Below are 22,097 nucleotides of genomic sequence, written 5' to 3'. Positions count from 1 at the left end.
TGTTAATGTCTAAGAACTCTGCTGCACCCTAGGTCTTGAAGATTTTCTCCTATGTTAACTTCTAATTTGTAGTTTTACCCTTTGCATTTAAAGATGTGCTTTATATTGAGTTGGTCAACTTTTGTATATGGTGTAAGCTTTAGATTGAGGTGCTATTTGTTTACTTGGATGTCTAATCACTCTAGAACAACCTGTTGAAAAGACCTATTCCTTCACAGATATATGATTTGTAGGTAGATAAATATATTGCATTGGGAGGTTATATTGATTTTCTTGGGCTGCCATAACAAAATACCATACATTGTGTAGCTTAAAACAATAGAACTATATCACCTGAAATCAAGGTATCACCAGGGTCATGCTCCCTCTGAAACCTGTGGGGGAAATCCCCGCCTCTCCTAGCTTTTGGTGGTGGTGATGCCCTCCACACATGGAGGGCGTGTCTGTGGTCCTCCTTGGCTCGCTGCTGCCCTCCTTGGCTCACTGCTGCTGTGCTTCAGCCTCCGCCTCCACTGCTCTCTTCATCTGTCTGTCTCCTTCTTTTTTTTTTTAAAAAAAAAAAAGATTTATTTTTTTATTTATACAAGAACCAGGGCATAGGCCAGATTCGTGGGAGGGTGAGAGGATTCACCAAAGACAGAGCAGGGAACAGAACAGGCAGACTGACGAAATACACTGCTGAGGGGAGCAGCAGGCGCTACAGGAGAGCTCTGCTGCACCATGTGGGACCCTCGCTGGCTGGCTGGGATCAAACCGGCGCTGCAGAGGCTGTGGACAGCTTCACAGCGCTGAGCTCAACCGCCTGCGCCACCAGGGGAGGCCCTGTGTCTCTTCTTGTAAGAATACAGTCATATTGGCTGAGTGGAGCTCTGTGTTCCAAGAGGACTTCAGCTTATTCCATCTGCAACATTCTTGTTTCCAAGTAAAGCTACATTCTCAGGTGCTGGAGGTTAGGACTCCAAAATATATATTTTTTGGGAAATATCTGACTTATTGCAGTGCTTTTTTTTTTTTTTTAACCTATTCCAACTTTGTCAGCCTTGGGGGTTGGCTTAGGAAGCAGGAAGCAGTGATGACACCTGTAAAAACTAGGACTGACAAGGCTTAGTGACATACTCCCCTCCCTGCCTCCTACCTGCTTCTGTGGTTCCTGTTTTCCAACCTTCTACTTCTGTTCTTGCACATGTCACTTTTACCTGCCCTGGGAAGCTTTGCAATGCTCCATCTTCGACACTCCTGTTTCCCTCCCAGCTTGATTTCAGCGTGTGGAGTCAGCTCTGTCCTGGTTTCAGACTAGAGAGAGACATGAGAGCGTGAATAACCTGTTCACATCCTCTGCCTGTTTTTGCAATAGCGTCTTGCCAGGTTTCTCTCTAACATTCTTGTCTGTCCTTCATGGTGATGCCCTGGTCACTTTCCCCAAACACAGATTATGTCAGATTTTGCCCTTCCTAACACATTTATAGTGGCCAGAAGAAAGTCAGAATATCTAGGTTGCCTTACATTATCCTCCACTGCCTGGTCCCATTGCCTTGCTTTTCTTTTTTTCTTTTTTCTTTCTTTCTTTTTTTTTTAAGGAAGCATAACCTTCTTTATGAATGTTCAAAAAAGAAATTATACATGGAGTTAGGGGGAAAGGATATGTTTTTTTATAACCTCTTTTTAAAGGTATGACATATACATGTACAAATTTAATGTATATAATGTGAATTTGGAGAGAAGCATACATTGTGAAACCATCACAGTCAATGCCAGCTCCAGAAGTTTCCTTCCACCCCTTGCCTTTCTTGCTTTGCTTTTTTTTCTAGATTCCTTTATAAGTAATACATCTCCATTTTCCATACCCTTGCTCTGGCAAAATGTAGGTCATGCATCAGTGGTGTCGATATCACCTAGAGCTTGTTAAAATGCAGCATATTGAGTCAGCAGATCCATGATCAAATCTGCATTTAGACAAATCCAAAGGTGATTTGTATCACATGAAGACTGAGAAGTGTTGGTCTGCACCCCAGCCCAGTGTCCTCTACCTGATTGCTCATCAGAATCACCCACAGAGCTGGATATGTCCAAAGCCATCCAGATTCCACCCAGATCTACTGAATCAGAATCTCTGGGGATATGGCCCTGAGATCTGTTTTTTTTCCTCCCTTTCTGTTTAGTGTATAATTGACATACAATAAATTGCACACATTTATTTTTAAATTTTTTATTGAGGTAACATTGTATTATAACATTACATAAGTTTCAAGTGTAACCATGCATATTTAAAATGTACAATTTGACAAGTTTTGATATATGTATATAATAATGGAACTGTCACTACAATAAAAATAAAGAACATAATATCCATTATTCTCCAAAATGTGAACAACCCTAGGGAATCCCTCCCTCCTGCTTCTCCCTGGCCCTCCCCTATATTTCCCTGCCAACTACCTTCTGATCTATTTTCTGTCATTACCAATTAGTTCATATTTTCTAGAATTTTTTAATATATGCAGTAATAGAATATGTACTACTTTTTGGTTAGGTTTCTGTCACTCAGAATAAGCATTTTGAGGTTTATCCATATTGTTGTTTGTATCGAAAGTTGCTCCTTTTTTACTGCTGAGGAACATTTCACTGTGTGGAAATGCCACAGTTTGTTTATTATTTTGCTGATGGACATTTCGGTTGTTTCCAGTTTGGGGCTATTACAAATGAAGCTACTATAGATGTTTGTGCATAAGTCTTTGTGTGAACAATTGTTTTCATTTTTCTTGGGTAAATACCCTGGAAATGCAATGGCTGGATCCTATTATAAGGGTATGTCTAACTTTTAAGAAACTGACAAACTATGCCTTAGTTTGTTTTGGAACTCAGTTATCTGGATAAGTTTGATCCTTTCTGGTAAAATTTGCTAAGTGAAACTGTTCTGAGTCATGTTCAGTGCTAGTTATTTCCTATTATTAATGCTGCACTTTTGAGTATACTTTGCCCTGTGTTCCCTGATTACAAGGTTTTCTTTTTTTTTTAAATTTTCTAGAGGCATGTCTTATTTATTTATTTATTATTTGTTTGTTTGTTTGGTTTATACATGCACTGGGTACAGTCAGAAGCGCGGGAGGGTGAGAGAATTCACCAGAGCCAGAGCGGGGAGCAGAGCAGGCAGAAGGACCGAAGGACACTGCTGAGGGGAGCAGCGGGCGGCAGGAGAGGTCTGCGCACCATGTGGGACCCTCCTCTGGTGGCCAGGGAGCAGCCGGGGATTGAACCGGCTGCAGAGGCTGCAGGCAGCTTCGAACCCAGCGCTCAACCGCTGCGCCACCGGGGAGGCCCTACAAGGTTTTCTTATTTGGAAAATTACTCAGCCTTTCTGGGGGCTGTGTGAGCAACAGGTCATCTTCCTCTTACTCCTTCTTGGTTCACTCCTTGGTTTGGGCAATTTTGTTACATGTTCCTCTTTGTGTAACCCTCTCCTCTTTAAACTCTGTCCTGTGAGCTTTAGTTGAGGAAACTATCTTATCATCTTAAATTTTACTGTGTTCTGCTTGAATTCCCCTTCAGGCACTGCAGCCTATAATCTCTCTCAAGGCAGTAAGCCAGCAAGTGGACAACTCATCTTATTTATTTTTACTCTAGGGTTCACTGTCCTTTGTTGTCTGATGTCCAATATCTAGAAGGCCATTGGTTATTTTTTTTTTTCTAGCGCTTTAAGCTGTTTTAATCAGGTGGGTAAATCTTACCCTTGTTACTCCATTATGGCCAGAAGCAAGCATTTTTGTCTGTATTTTATCTTTTTTTTTTTTTTTAAAGACTATTTATATAAGAACAGGGGTACAGGCCAGAGATGAGGAGGGTGAGAGAACCCACCAAAGTCAGAGCGGGGAAAAGAATAGGCAGATGGACCAAAAACACTGCTGAGGGGAGCAGCAGGCAAGACAGGAGAGGTCTGCCACACCAAGTGGGTATCTCCCTGGTCGGCCGGGATTCAAACTCGCACTGCAGAGGCTGTGGACAGCTTCACAGCGCTGCGCTCAACCCGCTGAGCCACCAGGGAGGCCTTGTATCTGGATTTTAAAAATAAATTACATATATGACAAAGATGCAACTACCCCATCAAATTCAGGTTAACATCTGAAAACCACTATTCTACCCATAAAAAAGAAAACCACTGCCGTAACCCTATTAAATGACTTCTCTCCGATCTCAGTCATCCATATTCCTTTGTGTCTGTGTCTTTGCCTTTCTACTTTCCTATGTCTTGAATACCTTCTTGCGTTTCCAAATCTTTTAGATTCCTCAGAGTTTTTTTTTTAAAGATTTATTTATTTTTATACAAGAACTGGGGTACAGGCCAGATTCACGGGAGGGTGAGAGGATTCACCAGAGACAGAGCGGGGAACAGAACAGGCAGACTGATGAAATACATTGCTGAGGGGAGCAGTGGGAGCAATAGGAGAGGTCTGCTTTGCCATGTGGGATTCTCTCCGGCTGGCTGGGTTCGAACCCATGCTGCAGAGGCTGTGGACAGCTTCACAGTGCGGCGCTCAGCCACCTGTGCCACCAGGGAGGCCCGATTCCTCAAAGTTTAATACAAAGACTCTTAGAGAAGCAGAATTATTTTCCAGTGAAAAAGTCATTCCTTCCTATGTGCTTCCATAGCAAATTTATTATACTTTTTATTTTTCAAGTTTATTACATTTTTTCATCAGAGTAGTTGTTAAAATATGCATCTTATGGTAATTGTTTGCTCATCCGATTATAAGCTCCCTAGGGTCACTTTGTCTTTTGTGTATAAAGTAGGTATTGTATTGTATCTTAGGGAATGAAGGAGGGCTTTAAAAGCAAGAGATCAAGTAATAAGCAGTACAGAGAGAACATCTTAGAGTTTTAAAGGTTGTTTTAAAGTTTTGTGTTGGTTTATATGATCTAAGATGGGGTAAGCACATAGATTTTGTTTTGTTTGGTAAATCTGATTGAATGGTATGTTGAGAAGGATTCTGAGGCCACATCTTGACTCTGTGAGAAAGTTGCCATTAGATAATAAAAAGTTAGAATATCTCAGGTATTTTTGACTAAATGTGTGGGATATTTTGACCAAATAACTAACATATATAATTCATGTCTGGCAGGGTTTTAAGTGTGATGCACATATCAGTTCCTTTCCTTCCCCTGGCAATCCATGGAGGTCAGTTCTTTTAAAACCCCATTTTCTAGGTAAGGAAATTAAGGCACACAGAATTAAGAAACTTACTCAAGTCACAGACCTAGTAATTCTGGCTCCAGAGACAGTGCTCTTGTCATCAAAAATTTTATGTTTCAGAAAAATTGAGGTAGCTAGCACTCATCGGTATAATTCTGTATATGGACAAAGTTAATTTGCTGTTTGTCAATAATAATGATCCAAGCTCCCCACATTTTTACCTTAGATTACAAAGATTTATCTTTTTTTTTGGTAAAGATTTATTTATTTATGCATATAAGAACTGGGGTACAGGCCAGAGGTGTGGGGGATGAGAAGATTCACCAGAGACAGAATGGGGAACAGAACAAGCAGATCTATTGAAATATACTGCTGAGGGGAGCAGCAGGCGAGACAGGAGAGGTCTGCTGTGCCATGTGGGTAGCTCCCTGGTTGGGGATCGAACTCATGCTGCAGTGGCTGCAGACAGCTTCATAGGGTGCATTTTAACCCCATGCACCACCAGGGAGGCTCTACAAAGCTTTATCGTTTATGATTTCTGATCTGTTGCTTTTATTTCTTTAGGATCCCTTGCCAGCTCCATCTTTGACCCACTCAAATTTCTTGTGGGTGCTTCAGGAGGAGTCTATGCTCTGATGGGAGGCTATTTTATGAATGTCCTAGTGGTAAGAACTTTGGGAACACAATCTATGGACCCCTTTAAAAAAAACAAAAACTGGTATTTGCTCCAGGAAACCTTCACTTATCAAATTTATGAGCACTCTTTTTCTTTTAGAGAATTGTAGAGACACCAGAGTTTTCCTTTCATATTTTATCTTTATTCTGCCCCCCATCTCAAAAGTTATGGTTACTAAATAAAATCTTATTTAATTTTTAATTTTTATTGAATATTACTTTAAAACATTATATAGAATTCAGGCATACATTCCATACCTGCATGTGCATTATGAATGCCACCTAAATAAAATTTTACATTGAAAAATAGAAAGTCAAAGTTCTGATGATAGTATCAGTTAACAGTTGCTATATATCTTTTCAGCCCTTTTTCTCTGTGTATTCACAATCCTACCAATATTAATGCTACAAAATGGAATCAGCCTTACATATGCTGTTCTACATTGTAACATAGAGCATCCTGACCCAGGTTTGTACATAGAAGCCCACCTCAGGCTTTTTAAATTTTCTGCAGTACCTGCTGTATAGGTGGATCATGATTTATGGACTCCTTCACTGAAAAAAAATTGTGTTGATTCTAGCTGTTCAGATTTACAAATAATGCTATTAGAAATGTTCTTTGACATTTGTTTTTTTCCATTTGTGTTTTTTTTTTTTTTTGGTAGGATAAATTCCTAGAAGTGTATTTAATAGATGAAGGATTTAAATTTTCATAGTGATGTCAAACAGCACACCATTGTACATTCTCATGGGACAGTGTGTGAGAATGCCAACCACTTTTTAAAACAGGCAAAAATCGTAACTTGCTTTTAATCCTTTAACTATGAAAGCATACTTAAAAAATTTTCTCCTAGAGGCAGTATAAAATTATGAAAACTTTTCCAAATATAGAAGTCATTTAGAAAAATGATTTTCAAACTTCGGGTTGTAACCCATTAGTGGCTGTGTGCTCATTTTTAGGGACTGTGCCCAAAAATTAAACAAAAAGAAAAGAAAGTGTTATGTTAGCAATACCGCTGATAAAGAAAAGAGAGTGATAGAGCAGGCTGTGGGATGCAGGATGCTGCTCAAGAGCAAGATCCTGGTCTTTTTATTGATAGAGAAGGGTGGGTTAAACTGAACACTGGATTTTGGGCTTCAGGGAGAGCAATGATACACATGTGCTCATGGCTCCAATCTTATTAACAAGGCATTCCTCTGATCAGTCCCTGGGGTGCAAAGCATATCAGTCACCAGCCCCCTGGCATTCCCAGCCAAACCTCGGGGCTGTATACTTATTGCCCAAGGGCGATCAAGTATCCTGCTCTCTGTCTAACTTGAAAGGAGCTTTGTATGCTCTACCCACAAATGAGAAAAAGACAAAAAAATCCAGTATGTATCAGGGTAGTAAGGGTAAATATTGTTTTATTGTTTATTATAGGATTGTTATGGATTGGATTATTTCTACTGTAAGTCACAGTCACAACAGTTTGAAAACAGTCAATTTAGAACAAATGTAGCGATTTCAGCATCTTTACTCCTTGGAAAGAGTTAGTAACTGAAACTGATAGGAAACTGATAGGAAAAGTAACTCAATAAATTAAAATAGAAGTGTCTTTCTGACTCAGTTCTCTAGTTACACACCAGGTTGCTGTGAGCTAGATGGAAAGTTAAAATCAATGTCTATTTACCCAACATTTTCAATTTTTTGACAATTACCTCAAAAAACTAAGGTAATACTGAATTTTAGTAAGTCTTTGCTAACCCCTATACAGAAAGAGGATAGAGAAATATCAAGTGAACATTAACCAAAACTAAACAAAACCAACCTGGGGAATATTTCATCAGACTTAGTTTTGACAGCATTTTTTTTAAAATCTATTGATGCATTAAGTGTTGATCCTAAATTACTTTATATTTTGGTTATGTACTGCTAATAAAATTGTGTCTAGTTTCTCCCATGGGATGAAATACCATGTTGCCTTTTGTTCTCCAAAGTGTAACAGCATTGTACTTCCTAAAGGCATTTGAAAACTGAGCTGTTACACCAGTGCATTGATTTGTAATTATTTACCACTCCAACTTGATTTTAAGTGAACAAGGAGATGAAGAGGGAGTAAGGTTGAGGTTTCATTTGCCAATAAAGATAAAGAGCTTATATTAGTGTTATTTATCTCTTTTGCAAGAATTTTCGAGAAATGATTCCTGCCTTTGGAATTGTCAGACTACTGATCATCGTCCTTATAGGTAAGTTTGTTCTGTGAACATTTCACACTTCAGTTTTATGGGTTGTTGGATCTTCGGAAGGTCTTCTCATATTTCCTAAGCACTAAAATGTAGAATGATGGCTAGCCTAGAATCAGAATGAATTGGCTGCCTTCATTACTCTAAGCAGAAAGATGGAGTTTTAGCTGCATCTGAAGTATGGTAGATTTCTGCCTAGTGACAGGCCATACAGTGGAGAAGAAAATAAAAGCAAAGTCAGGGCCAGTAATTTGTTTCTAGAACTGCTCCAGCTAAAGCTGTATACACACAGGGCATGGCGGGGAGGTGGGTGGAGAGGGTGAGGTTTGGGGGGGTGGGAATGTAAGGGGAGTAGGGAGGTGGTGGGGGCATAGGCTGACCTGTCAGACTTGAAGGCAAGACAGAGGTGACATTTGATAAAGCCTAATGTTTTGACTGTCATATGGTAAAGAAAATTTTGCTAATTGGTATCAGGAGTTCAATTATCTCTATTGTTGGAAGAGGGACTACTGCCTCTGAGGAAAGAGACTCAACTGAGTTTGTGAACAGCCTAATGGTCAAAACAATAATTCACTCTGAGAGAAAGGAAATCACTTGTTTACAGTTTATACCATTTTGTAAATAAGTTTTTTTTTTCCATAAGAAATTCAGTGAGTGAATGCTATGAGTGTGGAGAGGCGAACAGGCAAGTGGCTAAGGAGCAGAGCAGAGCAGAGCTGCTGCCTGACTTGCCAACCAGAGCAGAGATAAATCCTTGGATGAAAATGTTGTTTCTCAAGTCACCTGGGCCTCCAGTCAGTCTGCTTCTCTTCTGTGATGATGGATGGCTTTTGTAAAATGAGTGTCAAACCCTTGATGGAGAAATGGTCTTAATACTCTTAATATGCCTCAGTGTTGGAATAAAAACCCCTTGCTCATGCACAGGGAAGTGCCAAAGATAGCTTATGTAACCTTACATCATTTTTGAGGTGAGTGATATGTCACTGAGTGATTATATTCACAGACATCTTACAGGGTGGACAGGACCAACTAGCCGACACTCACTTGTCCCACTTCCTGGTAAACATCTCTTCTAAAAGCTCTTTGCCCTAGTTTGCCCACTGTTGAAAATGAGGCAAGTTAAAACACATACCAGATTACTAAAATACAAGTACATTTTCATTTTAAATATGTCTCCTTGGGAAAAATGTGTCCAGGTTTTTTTTTTTTGTTCAAATGCTAAGTATTCTTGGGCCTCCCCAGTGACGCAGCAGGTTGAGGACAGCACTGTGAAGCTGTCTACAGCCTCTGCAGTGCGGGTTTGATTTCTGGCCGGCCAGAGATATTCCCACATGGTATGGCAGACCTCCCCTGCCTTGCCCGCTGCTCCCCTCAGCAGTGCTTTTGGTCTGTCTGCCTGTTCTGCTCCCCATTCTGTCTCTGGTGAATCCTCTCACCCTCCTACGCCTCTGGCCTGTAACCCAACTATTGTATAAATAAAAAATAAATCTTTAAAAAATGCTAGGTATCCTTAATTGTGAAGGACAGTTGACCTGGAGGATCTCCATCATCAAGCTTTAATTGTTGGCTGTGTATTCTAGCAAAGCTCAGTAGCTTCCCTTTGGAAAAATCTCATTTTCATCCATCAAAAAAGTCTATATAAAGGGAAATCTTTTAAAATGAGTATCAGTTTTTTAGTAAGGACAATGATTTGTTTTATGAGAATAGGGGCTTCTTTTTAGGTGAGAAGACATATCTCCATTTAGACACTACCACAATTTAGAAGCAAACTTCCCTAGGAAGCAGTAAGAGCCAGGCAGAGGTATGTAGGATAGGGACAAGATAAGAGAGAAAAGGAATGGAGAAACTGACATGCGAAGGTTATAAAGACTTCTATAGAGGAGGCTTCTGTCCTGGAAGATTAAACCAGAGTAACTGTTTTCAATAAGTCAGTGCTGCTAGTTCTGGCAGTAGTTTTAAAAAGTTCTACTTTCCTGGCCCAATCTCTCTGTGTTATTTATACTGGATCAGGAAGTGCGAACCATGATTAAAATACCATATAACACATTTATCTAACATTTTGTGTAATAGTCACGTACAATTAAATTGAGTACTTGACTCGACCTCAATTCCTGTCCAGTGACTTCAGGGTCAATACTGTATTCAACGGAAAGTGAGCCAGAACACATGATCCTGGTGCTATTTTCCCAAAGGCAAGGACTCCGTCTTTTTGTCTACTAGGACACGGTGGCTCATGAACTAGAGCGCAGGGAACTAGGGTGGAATGCGACAGCTGTATGAGATGTTTCCAAGTGACGACACATGTCTGGCAGAGTTCTAGGCCAAGAAGCCCCAGAAGCGCTTTTGCGGCACAGAGCTCACTGATTTGAAGAATGTCTAAGTTTGATTCTTGCTGTCCATTGGAGACTGTGGACTCATTTCTTTTCTTGGCCCACCTTCAGTACTCCTGATAATTAGAGGCAATGAGTGTGGTGGGTGAAAGTGGAGTTTCCCAGAAGATTCAAGTCCTGTGCCTGCCTCTGAGCTGTGTGGCCTGGGGCAAGTACTTCAGCTCTGTTTCTTGATTTCTTTATATATAAAAACGTCTCACTTGGATTGCTGCACTAGTGTAATCTGGCTTGTCTTCCTGTTCCTGTGCTTACTCCCGCGTAGTCTGTTTATTTAAAGCAGCCAGAATGGTCATTTAAAAACATGCTGTGTCACTCAAAAACTTTCAAAGTCTTCCTATCACTCAGAAGAGGTCAAAATCTTTCCTGTGGCCTGTAAGTCCCCTATAAGATCTGTCCCTTGCTACCTGTTTGATCTCATTCCCTATCCCTTTGATTCCTAACTTTAGTCCAGAATCACCTGGAGGTCTTATTAAAACACAGAGCCCTCCCTTTGCTGTTTCTGGTTCAATACATCTGGGGTGTGCTTGAGAATTTTAATTTCTAATAAGTTCCCAGGTGGTGGTGCTGCTGCTTCTCTTGGCTGCTGCCACCGCTGGCGTTATACTTTGCAAACCACTGAGCTGGGCAGATCAACTGCTTTGGTATTTCTAAAACACTAGGCATATTCCTGCCACAGGGAGTTTGCACTTGTTCATCCCTCAGCCTGAAAGACTTCTTTCACCTGGAGAATGACTTGCACATTCACTTCCATCAAATGTCATCTTCTCAGTGTGGTTCTCCCTGACTACTAAAATGTACACCCTACTCCCAGCATTCCCTATTCTCCTTAGCACCATGACAAACTGTATGTTTTACTTCTTTGTTTGCCTCACCCTACCAGACCATCAGCTCTATGGGACAGGGCTGTCTGCTGTGTTCATTGTTGTATCTCCACTGCCTAGAATAGTGCCTGACACTAGAATACAATCAATAAATACTGGATGAATAAATATGCAAAATGGGAAAATGGTAGTATTAGTTCACAGGGTTGTCTATTAATGAGAGGTTAAAGCATGTTAACACATGTCAGAACAGCACCTGGCACAGAAGTAGTCTCAGTATATGTTAGCTGCTACTGCTTCTGGAGAGGGAGCAGAAACACATGGTGCTGGAGCTTTATCAGGTTGTTTTTCCTTCTAGTTGGGTCAGACATGGGATTTGCTCTCTACAGGAGGTTCTTTGTCCCTGCAAGCGGGTCACCGGTGAGTTCAATTTATTATTTTCTGATGAAAAATTGTTTACCTATCATATCAAGAGCTGAGAAGTGTCATTAAATGGGACAATTCTGTTATGTAGGTCATTCAGATTGCCATTTGGAAATTAAGAAAATTCCCAAGAAAATCAGACTTTTACTTAATTCTCAGAGCCCTGACCAACTGGCTCAACTTCTCTGCAGCTGCCACATTGTATGGTCGCTGTTTCAGAGCAGGAGGGAAGGGACTGCATTGTCCACAGCGAGTAAAAAGCAAATTGAAAATTAGCAATGAAAACTTGGATCCAGATGGCTTTAAATATAAAGAAAACTGACAAAAGATTTCCAGTTTTATTGGAATCAGCCTGAATTTGGTAGTTTCTGAGTATTTATTTTGTTTCATCTATGCTTTAATTCTGACATTCCATTTGTGTGGGGTCAGATTATGCTCCCATAGAGATCCATCACAGCAACTCAACTCTTACTCTCTTGGCTGGCACTGTGCAGAAATAACATAAATGTGATGATACTCAAGGGAAATGAGGAACAATGGCTCTTTCTGGGTAGTTGGAGCATCTGTGAAATGAATTTTTTTAGTTTTTCATGTCTTAGAACATTTCCTTCTATGTGAACACAAGGCTTTATGGCTCTTTGCCTTATTTACTTCCTTGTTATTTAGACTTTTAAGACTTGTTTGACTGTGATGGTATTTGTTTTTGAGTTAGAGAGATACAACTGAAATATGCAAGTAGTATTTTCATCACTTATTTACATTCCTCTCCCCCCTCCCAAGGTGTCTTTCGCAGCTCACATTGCAGGTGGATTTGCTGGAATGTCCATAGGTTACACTGTGTTTAGCTGCTTTGATCAGGCACTGCTGAAAGATCCAAGGTTTTGGGCGGCAATTGCAGCTTATTTAGCTTGTGTTTTATTTGCTGTGCTGTTCAACATTTTCCTGTCTCCAGCAAACTGACCTGCTCTATCATAAACCAATTAATAAAGAGAGCCATCTGGGAAAAAAGCTGGAGAATCTATGAAGAAACTGAGAAGTGCCAGCAAATGCAGGGCAAAGCACCACTCAGGTCTTCAGTTCCAAAGACTGTTTATAAAAGGACTTACAGTTTAAGGAAGGGGTTTCTGAATACTAAGGGTGGGAATGAAGAGGAAGAGAAAAAAGGGAAGTGAAAATTAGAGATTAGGTCTTTTCCAGGCATTGGGTGCACATGTATGTGGCCTCTTAAAGGGATGATATATTCTGCAGATTGCTTACTAGAATCCATAATTCTGTACTATGCTGACAATAAACACTTTTCATATCTGTGTCAGACTATTAATAATCACTTTGGATCACTGTTTGAATTGATTGATCATTGTTTGAGGTGCTTTGTAGAAATTAGTGCTAATCTTTTTAACAACCCAGAATGGTAGTTATTACTCTGTATCTTAGAGTATGTGGAGACTCTTTAAACAAATCAAGTAATTTGTCTAAGAAAGGGCAGAATTTATGGTACATTGAAATCCCACACTTTCCTCCCTTCTAGGTCTAACAGTGCTATGTTCCCCAAACATTGAAGGTTAAGAGCATTATAGGAGCACAGTGAGGCCTTATTTAACATTGTCAGTAGGTTTTTAGAAGCTGGGGCTTTAAGAAAAGCTGCAGCTCTTTGAATAACATTAACTTAGTGAATTTTGTTTTTTCTCATAACATTATAATGAAAAAACCTTGAACAAAATGATGTTATTGGAGGACCAGTAGTATAGGAATAAACATTTCTGTGGGTGTGCCATGAATAGTAGACACACCTTACAGACGAAGAATGGGAATTTTCTGGATTGTTAAAGGTTTTAAGAGTGTGTCTAGGACTCCAAGGAACCTGGACTCTGGATTCTCATCCATAAGATTCTCATTCTTCACGTTGCTCTCCTCAGAGCAGGCAGGACTTATTTACAGAGGTAAATTGTCATATCTGAAAGCTTGAAGCTCATGTCCTTTCTTTGCAGACAACGCAGATTGTTGGACATTCCTTTCCAAAATAGTGGTTTTGGGTAATCCGAGCACAGGAAATAACATTTTTTTTCTTTTATCATCATTGTATTTTATTTAGAAACACCCATCTAGACATGTTGCTGTCTTCTGAAAGGAGCATACACACTTCATTCGATAAAGTGAGAAAAATATTGATAGTATCTCAGGAAAAATGGATCCGGGATTTGTTAAAAATTTGAGTATAAGAATATGGGTATGGGGTCTCCCCTGGTGGTGCAGCGGTTGAGCGCTGGGCTGTGAAGCTGCCCGCAGCCTCTGCAGTGCTGGTTCGATCCCTGGCCACCGGCGAGGGTCCCACATGGCGTGACAGACCTCTCCTGCCTTGCCCGCTGCTCCTCTCAGCAGTGTATTTCGTCAGTCTGCCTGTTCTGTTCCCCACACTGTCTCTGGTGAATCCTTTCAGCCTCCCGCAAATCTGGCCCGTACCCCGGTTCTTGTATAAAATAAATAAATAAATCTTTAAAAAAAAAAAAAGAATACGGGTATCTTCTCAGTTAAACAAAGATTTGAACAAGAAGTATTTTTTACCTTCTTACCTCAAAGCTGCTCTTTTCCCCAGTGGTGACAGCTGTCAACAACTGGGTCTGTATTCTTGCAGACTTTTTTCCTACCCAGGAGGAGCAAAAAAGGGAACAGATTTAGTTGATGGCTGACTCACTGCATTGAACTGCACTGAATCTGTTCTGCATTCCCTATGGGAAAATTTGGAGAATAAGTTGAAGAGTTTTGAAGATGACTATGATGTAACTTTTGAGCATGATTTGCTTTTCAGAATTACCTAATCTAAGAAAGGTTTGAGTTAGTCTGTTTTATTGATTTAATATACACAGAAATGATAGGTTTTATTTTTTATTTTATTTATTTTTTTTTATTAGATAATAAATTTTATTGTTATATTCCCCATACAATTGCAGCACCCCCATTCTGACCCCAATCCCTCCCCTCCCGCCCCTGCCCCCCTAAAAGTGTCTCTGGTTCATAGTTTTTTGTTGATTTTGATTTTCACTTTCTTATAGTTATTCATTTTCCTGGTCCCTTATTTAAGTTTTCTAGATTCCTGCTATGAGTGAGACCATCCGGTATTTTTCTTTTTCTTTTTGGCTTATTTCGCTGAGCATGATCCCTTCCAGCGCCATCCATGTTGCTGCAAATTGCATGTGTTTATCTTTTTTGAATGCTGAGTAATATTCCATGGTATATATGTACCACATCTTCTTGATCCAGTCATCTATTTTTGGGCATTTGGGTTGTTTCCAAAGCTTAGCTATTGTAAATAGTGCTGCTATAAACATAGGGGTGCAGGTGTTCTTTGGAATTGATGTTTCTGTGTCCTTTGGGTAAATACCTAGGAGTGGAATTGCTGGATCATATGGAAGCTCTATGTTTAGTAGGTCCAGAAATAAAAATATGGAACGCTTCACGAATTTGCGTGTCATCCTTGCTCAGGGGCCATGCTAATCTTCTCTGTATCGTTCCAATTTTAGTATATGTGCTGCCGAAGCGAGCACAGAAATGATAGGTTTTAATAAGATAAATGAGATGTGACACATATTGCTTTATAATATGATTTAGAGATCTGTTCATTTGTTTATTCTCTGAGTTGCTGAATAATGAATGTCCTCTGCTGGGACATTCAATACCATTATACCAACAATGCTAGAGGAACACCATAGTACATGCAGTATATTTTTGAGTATGTTCAATGAATGAATAATATTCCAAACACCCAGAAGCAGAAATGCTGTTTATTTTGATAGATGTAAACTGCCTTTTAAGTAGCTGTATTCATTCTTATTGACAGTACATGAGAGCAAGTTGCCTCATACTTTTGTGAAAAGAAGGTATAAATCTGAATTTACATTTTGATAGTTAAAAGTTTCATTTTAATTTATATCTCTCTTTTTAGTGGGGATCAGTGTATTTCAAATGTATTAACATATATTACATGTGACATGTAATTTGTATATAACATACAAATATGAATATATAATATATATATTTACATATATAATTTTTCCCCTTTATGACATGTCTGCCTTTAATCTGAAGGGTAGGTAATAGCAAATGGTCCAGGGAAGAGCTATTCATCTGTCATGGCCAACCTACCAGATCACTACCTCTGAACTTTCAAAGACTTATAGTACAAGATAATTGTTAACAGCAGAAAACTAGACAGAGAAAGAGAATCATGAATGGGACATGACTCACTGATAGTAAGACTGAAGATTAAGGAGTTATTATTTAGTTAGAAAGTCTTTTTTTTGCGGGGGGGGGGGTTGTTCCCTGGTGGTGCAAGGGGTTAAGACGCAGCACTATGAAGCTATCCCCAGCCACTGAACACAAGTTCAATCCCCAGCCAGGGAGGTGACCTACATGGTGCAACAGACCTCTCCTGACTTGCCCGCTGCTCCCCTCAGCAGTGTATCTCAGTCAATCTGCCTGTTCTGTTCCCTAATCTGTCTCTGGTGAATCCTCTCACCCCCAACACCTCTGACCTGTACCCCAGTTCTTACATGCATAAATAAATAAATCTTTAAAAAAAAAAAGAAAGTCTTTTTGGTACACGAAAATATCTACATTACCAAAAACAATGAAATCTTGCTGTATTCCCCAGGGGGCAAAATAACCATTAAAAGACACAAATATCTGGTGTTTTAAATTCAACACTTTGAATTGTAGAGGAAACATTTATTCAGTTTAACTGAATAACCTTAGTCTTCTAAACTGTGCTGTAATATTAGAAATATAACTATTCTTTATCTGTGCTGTCCAAATAAATAGCTACAAGGTACATGTAGCTATTTAAATTTTAGTTAAAATGAAATAAAATTAGAAACTCAGTTTCTCTGTTACACAAGCAGCATTGCAAGTGCTGAAAGGCTATCTGTGTGGATAGTAGCGGCTACTTTAATTAGATAGTACAGATAGAGTCTATTCCAATATCATTGCAAAAAGTTGGACAGTGCTGTTTCAAAAGCAAGAATGAGCCAAAAGTGAAATAGATTTTAGCTCATCATTGAATTGAACTGAATCTGCTCTACACCTACACTGGAACAAATTCAGAGAACAAGTTGAAGACAGCGGTGGTATAACTTAAGTATGATTTGCTTCCCACTTATCTGTACTAAGAAGGTTTGTGTTAATGTTTGTGTTTTAGCTAATTAAGAAAATCATCTGAAATGTTTTTGTATTTTACTTTTGAATTCTGTGGTACTATATATACTAGTACTCATGTCATTTGCTGTTAAAGTTTTTGAACTTAAGATGGATAGCTAAATAATACTGCTCCTTCAGGAAGTGTTATATTATTGTCCTTTAAGAAAAATCCTTTATTTATTTTTGTTATTATAATAGTAAGGAGTTCCTAGTTAAAAAAATTAAAATACTTGTAATTAAAAAAAATAAATCAATTGTAATCACACAGTTCAGGTATACTCATAGCTAATATTTCGGTGAATATCCTTCTAGGATTTTTTGTATGTCTCTAATATAAAAAAGTGATAATAACGGGGGTCGTATGGTTCCAGTTTATATCACTGAATATCACTGAATATCACTGAAACAGTATATCAGATGTATTTTTATGTTAGAATATGCTTATAGTTTCTACTGGTTGCAAGGTTCCATACTGTGGATGTATTATTATTTATTATGTATGATCAGCCTGATAATTATTTTGGATGTTTTTAAGTTATGATTATTATAAACAGCAACATGAATAATAACACAATTCAAAGTTCTTTGGGTTGGTGGGCCAAAGGGCATATTATTGATATGATAAAGTCAAAGAGAATTTTTTCTCTTAGGAATAGAAGTAAATCTTAGAAATTGATCCTTTTGTAAATCTTCTAAACTGTATAACACTTTAAAAAAAAGGAACTAAAGACTCTAGAACCAGTTATTTAAAAAGTCAAAACTGTCACTATTTGACTACTTAATTAAATGATTAAACTTTTAAGAGAAAACAGACAACTTCTTAGTACCTCTTTTATGCAAATTTCAGGTTTGCTGGTAGAGGAAAAATAAACTTAATAAAAACAGTGAAGAGCTAACTTTAGAGCTATACTTACTGACTGGGTCTGAATGCAAGTTCCAGCTATGTGATCTTGGGTGAGTTAAGGTGTGCCTCAGTTTCCTCATCTATAAAATGAGAGAAACAATATACCCACCTCATAGAATTTCTGTGATGAACCTGTTATGTAGCTATAGTTTCCTAATACAGTATTTTACTGTATAGCATTTCTGTTTGGATAAGAGGGACGTAGAATATACATTTATATTTTAAGTGAAAGTGAATAAAAACATTCACTTTTTAAAATCTTTCCCTTGGATTATATTCCTATTAGATATCTTAGAATATCAACCTTAATATGTAACTTACTGGTTGATAATCTGAACATTTCAACTATAACTCGCCTTAACTGATCCCTCCCACAAAAGCAAGCTATGTCTTAAATAGGTGAAAAACTCTTACAATGAAAATTCTGTAATACTACCACCACCCTAATGGCCACTTAATTCAAGTAATATCTAATAGCATTTGTGCAATACAAAATAGTTGAAATATTTTTAGTTCATTTAAGATGATAAAGATTTACAAAAGTTCTAGCAAAGTATAAGAATTTTATGAAATTTCATAAATATTACTGAAATGGATTTCTAAAAATGTTCAATAATTTCCAGAAAGAAACCAGAATTTAGGGCTCTATATGTGAGTTAGGAAACTAGACTTCTGGTGAATGTACTGTAGTATATACACACATTGATTGATAATGCTGCATAGTTGAAACCTATATAATATTATAAGCTAATGACTTCAATAAAAAATTCACTCAAAAAATGTGGAGTAATCTAAATTTCTATAACAAAAGCCTGATCTGTTTTCTATGGCTTCATCAAATGCTAGATCTTACTGAATTAGCAAATGAAACACATTCATTTCCTTTGTGTATAAATTAAAATTTAATGTCATTGACTTTCGTTATAACCTTTCAGTAAAATAATCTTACTAAGTAGATTCATAAGATCAGTCAGTTGTTTTAGGAACTTCTTTAAAATTTTCATTAAGGGGCTCCCTGGTGGCAAAAGGGGTTAAGTCTCAGCACTATCAAGCTGTGGGCAGCCACTGTGTCATGAGTTTGATCCCTGGCCAGGGAGCTATCCCACATGCCACAGCAGACCTCTCCTATCTTGCCTGTGGCTCCCCTCAGCAGTATATTTCAGTGGATCCGCCTGTTCTGCTCCCCACTTTGTCTCTGGTGAATCCTCTCACCCCCCACACCTCTGGTCTATACCCCAGCTCTTGTATACATAAATAAAATAAATCTTTAAAATTTCTCATAAAACATAACAAAACAACAGTAAACTTCAGTCAAGTAGGAAGACTTCTTTCCTAGAGGAATGCTACAGTTCTATTTTTAATAGAGAATATATTCAGCCTTACCCCAAATATCATGTTTTGTTGTTGTTTTTTCACTGATTATGAGGTCTAAACATATGTGATTTAAAAATCCTTGGGGCCTCCCTGGTGGCACAAAGGGTTAAGCATTGCACTATTAAGCAATCTGTAGCCTCTGCAGCATAAGTTCGATCCCTGGCCAGCCAGGGAGCAACCCACATGGTGCAGCAGACCTCTCCTGTCTCGCCATCTGCTCCTCTCAGTGTATTTCAGTCAGTCTGCCTGTTCTGTTTTCCACTCTGTCTCTGGGGAATTCTCTCACCCGCCCCCCAACCCTGCCCTGCATCTCTGGCCTGTACCCCAGCTCCATAGGTTTGTTTTGAGAAATAGCAGAATGGAAAAATTTATCTGCCTCCCATTTTAGGGGGTTCAGAGCTGAGATAGTAGACTAAGAAAATATGGGGGACTGGAATTTCCTTGGAGGAATTCTGGAGGAAGTTCACATCCACTCCACCATGACTGGAAAGATCTGGCTCACCATCCTGTTCATATTTTGAATGCTTATTCTGGGTGTAGCAGCTGAAGATGTCTGGAATGATGAGCAGTCTGGCTTCATCTGTAATACAGAACAACCTGACTGCAGAAATGTGTGCTAAGGCCAGGCCTTTCCTAGCTCCCTCATTAGATATTGGGTTTTGATATTTGTGTCTTCACCATCTGTTTTACATGGGCCATGCTTTATACCAAGTGAGAGTTCTGGAGAAAGCAAGACAGAGGAAGAAAGCTCAAACGAGAGGAGAACTGAGGAAGGTAGATTCTGAAATGCCTGGAGATTGGAGGAGACTGGGGCAAGAACTTTGCCGATGGAGCAAAGGAAACTAAATAAAGCTCCACTCAGAGGAATCTTACTTTGTACTGATGTGGTACACATGTTCACCCGCTCTGTGGTTGAAGCTGGGTTCATGATTGGACAGTATCTTTTACATGGATTTTACTTATAGCCTATATTTAAATGTCACAGTCACCCATATCCAAATATATGTTTTTGTCTCAAGACCAACAAAAAAGACAATATTCCTATTATTTATTCAAGTCATAGCCAGTGTTTCACTTTCCGTAAATGTTCTAGAAATTTTCCACTTAGGTTTAAAAAAAAATAAAAGGGCTTTAGGGACAATATAAATTGAAACATGAGCATAATGAATTCTATGTGAACAAGTCAAAACAAAGTCTTGCTACATATCAGAGCACATCTGCAAATTCAGTGAAGCGAATCTTCTGTACCTGTGTAATCTGTTAATAGACTAGCAAACACACACACCAGTGTGCCATAGCTTAAATTCACCTGCATTTAAGACAGATCCCACAAATCACAGTGGAAATGATAAGGTATGCGTCATGAACGAACAAGAAACTGCACTGTTAGTGAGATGTGCACACTTAGTACTACCTGTAGTCATCAACCCATTGGCTCAAGTAATAAGGAAGACACTCATAAATTATTTGGAAAGAAAGCTAATGGCAACCAGTTTAGAGAAAAAGGAGAAATTGATGACAAAGAGGCAAAAGGAACCACTGCTCTAGAGATCACTATTCTCCTCAAGGAGTTGCTATAGATCTGGACAAATGCCTGGAGCAGGCATCCCAAAGAGTTTTCTCTCCACCAGCTATAACTGCTCCTGGAAACCAAAGTGGCTTTTAGGTATGTGGGGTCCCTTCAATGAAGATAAAAACAGGGCATTATTTCCTAAAGGTGACCTCAGCAGCCAGTTCAGAGAGGACTCGATCAGAACACTTCCTCCTTCATAGGCTGACTTGCAACCATGTGACATTCCAGCACTCCTGGTTCTTTTGAGAGAGTTGTCCTTTGAATCTGAGTTGGTCAGAAACTGCAAGACTTCTACTGAATATCCTCCAAATCATTTAGTGTTGCTGACAAACAACCACATTGGTAAGTGGACTTCTACAGACCTTCAGCTTTGAACAGCTATTGTTCTTTTAGGCATTTGTACATTATGGTAGAGATAGCCTTGTGGAGCAGAGAGATAACAGGTAAGAGCAGTTCTAAAGGCCTGCCATTAAATCCAGACACGGATACTTTTCTAGGATTCCCTTCAGAATTCTTGAAAGTTAATTTTGGGAAAATTGTCATGTTCAGAATTGAGGCTAATTGGTTTGGAGCCGGGTTTTTCCTTGAAGGGATTACAGTCTTAATTGTTCTTGGGGTATAAAATTCCTCCTTTAGTTTAGTTACCAATCTTTCACTTCTGAAAGATTAAACTTTGTTTGCCCTCAGGACTTCGGTTTCCTGATATGTCTAGAGTATAGTTAGGTAGGCTATCTGAGAAATAAAAAATTAAAAAGTTTAGTGGCTTTCTTTCAGTTTATAGTATCTTAATTCAGTGCCCTGATTGAAGTCTTGCCTCTACCACTCACTAGTCACTAACCTCCCCTTACAGGGCTGGTGTGAGGGCTAAAATATGAGACATGTGTTTAACACAGCGCTCTGCACAAAGTAAGAGCTCAAAGTGCTATTATTAGCACGTTACGGCTCTCTCTCCAGAGAGGCCCGCGTCCAGCCAGCTACAAAGCAGATTCCAAAAGTAAAAGCTGGAACCGAAACACTCGATCCGAAACAACTCCTCAAGCTACTGAAAACCCAAAACCTGACTGTCGTGCGCACATTTTTAGGACGAGTGTCAAGAAGCCAGCACAGACAGGCCACCGCAGCTGCCGCGGTCCCGCCACCTACTAACGTCCGACACCTCCCGCCGCTCGAGTCTTTGCGTTCCGGAGCCCCACAGGCCCCGCCCCCGACGCCACCCCCATTGGGTGCCCCACCTGGACACTTGTCCCGGGTTACCAAAACCTCGCCCCTCTCTAAGCAACCGAACCGCTGAGGGGACCGGAAGAGGAAGGAGAGGTGCCGCTCCCAGAGCCCGAGGGGCGGG

General features: G+C 39.3%; 2 protein-coding genes and 1 non-coding gene across 3 annotated transcripts in view; 2 read left to right on the top strand and 1 right to left on the bottom strand.

The window, feature by feature from the left end:
• The window catches only part of RHBDL2 (rhomboid like 2), a 25,349-nt gene extending 11,160 nt beyond the window's left edge, over positions 1 to 14,189 (top strand). The window contains exons 3-7 of the mRNA XM_037500716.2: positions 5,112 to 5,167; positions 5,747 to 5,847; positions 8,023 to 8,083; positions 11,650 to 11,711; positions 12,495 to 14,189. Of these exons, the coding sequence (XP_037356613.1) occupies positions 5,112 to 5,167; positions 5,747 to 5,847; positions 8,023 to 8,083; positions 11,650 to 11,711; positions 12,495 to 12,674 (460 nt within the window). The 3' untranslated portion in view covers positions 12,675 to 14,189. The remainder of the gene's footprint in view (positions 1 to 5,111; positions 5,168 to 5,746; positions 5,848 to 8,022; positions 8,084 to 11,649; positions 11,712 to 12,494) is intronic.
• Positions 14,190 to 15,149: 960 nt separating this feature from the next.
• LOC119237404 (U6 spliceosomal RNA) lies at positions 15,150 to 15,256 on the bottom strand. Its single transcript, XR_005123329.1, has one exon. It is a non-coding gene; the product is annotated as a U6 spliceosomal RNA (small nuclear RNA).
• A 4,348-nt stretch (positions 15,257 to 19,604) lies between these two features.
• On the top strand, positions 19,605 to 21,129 carry GJA9 (gap junction protein alpha 9). Its single transcript, XM_037501123.1, is given in 9 exon segments — positions 19,605 to 19,867; positions 19,869 to 20,005; positions 20,008 to 20,185; positions 20,187 to 20,315; positions 20,317 to 20,429; positions 20,432 to 20,566; positions 20,569 to 20,706; positions 20,709 to 20,815; positions 20,818 to 21,129. Coding segments are annotated over 9 exon segments (1,512 nt in total).
• The last annotated feature ends 968 nt before the right edge of the window (positions 21,130 to 22,097 follow it).

Source organism: Talpa occidentalis, unplaced genomic scaffold (genome assembly GCF_014898055.3).
Source record: "Talpa occidentalis isolate TD23 unplaced genomic scaffold, MPIMG_talOcc4v2.1 talOcc4.9, whole genome shotgun sequence".
Classification (NCBI taxonomy): Eukaryota; Metazoa; Chordata; class Mammalia; order Eulipotyphla; family Talpidae; genus Talpa; species Talpa occidentalis.
The sequence above is the reverse complement of the archived record's forward strand: the minus strand, read 5'-3'. Positions and strand labels throughout refer to the sequence as shown.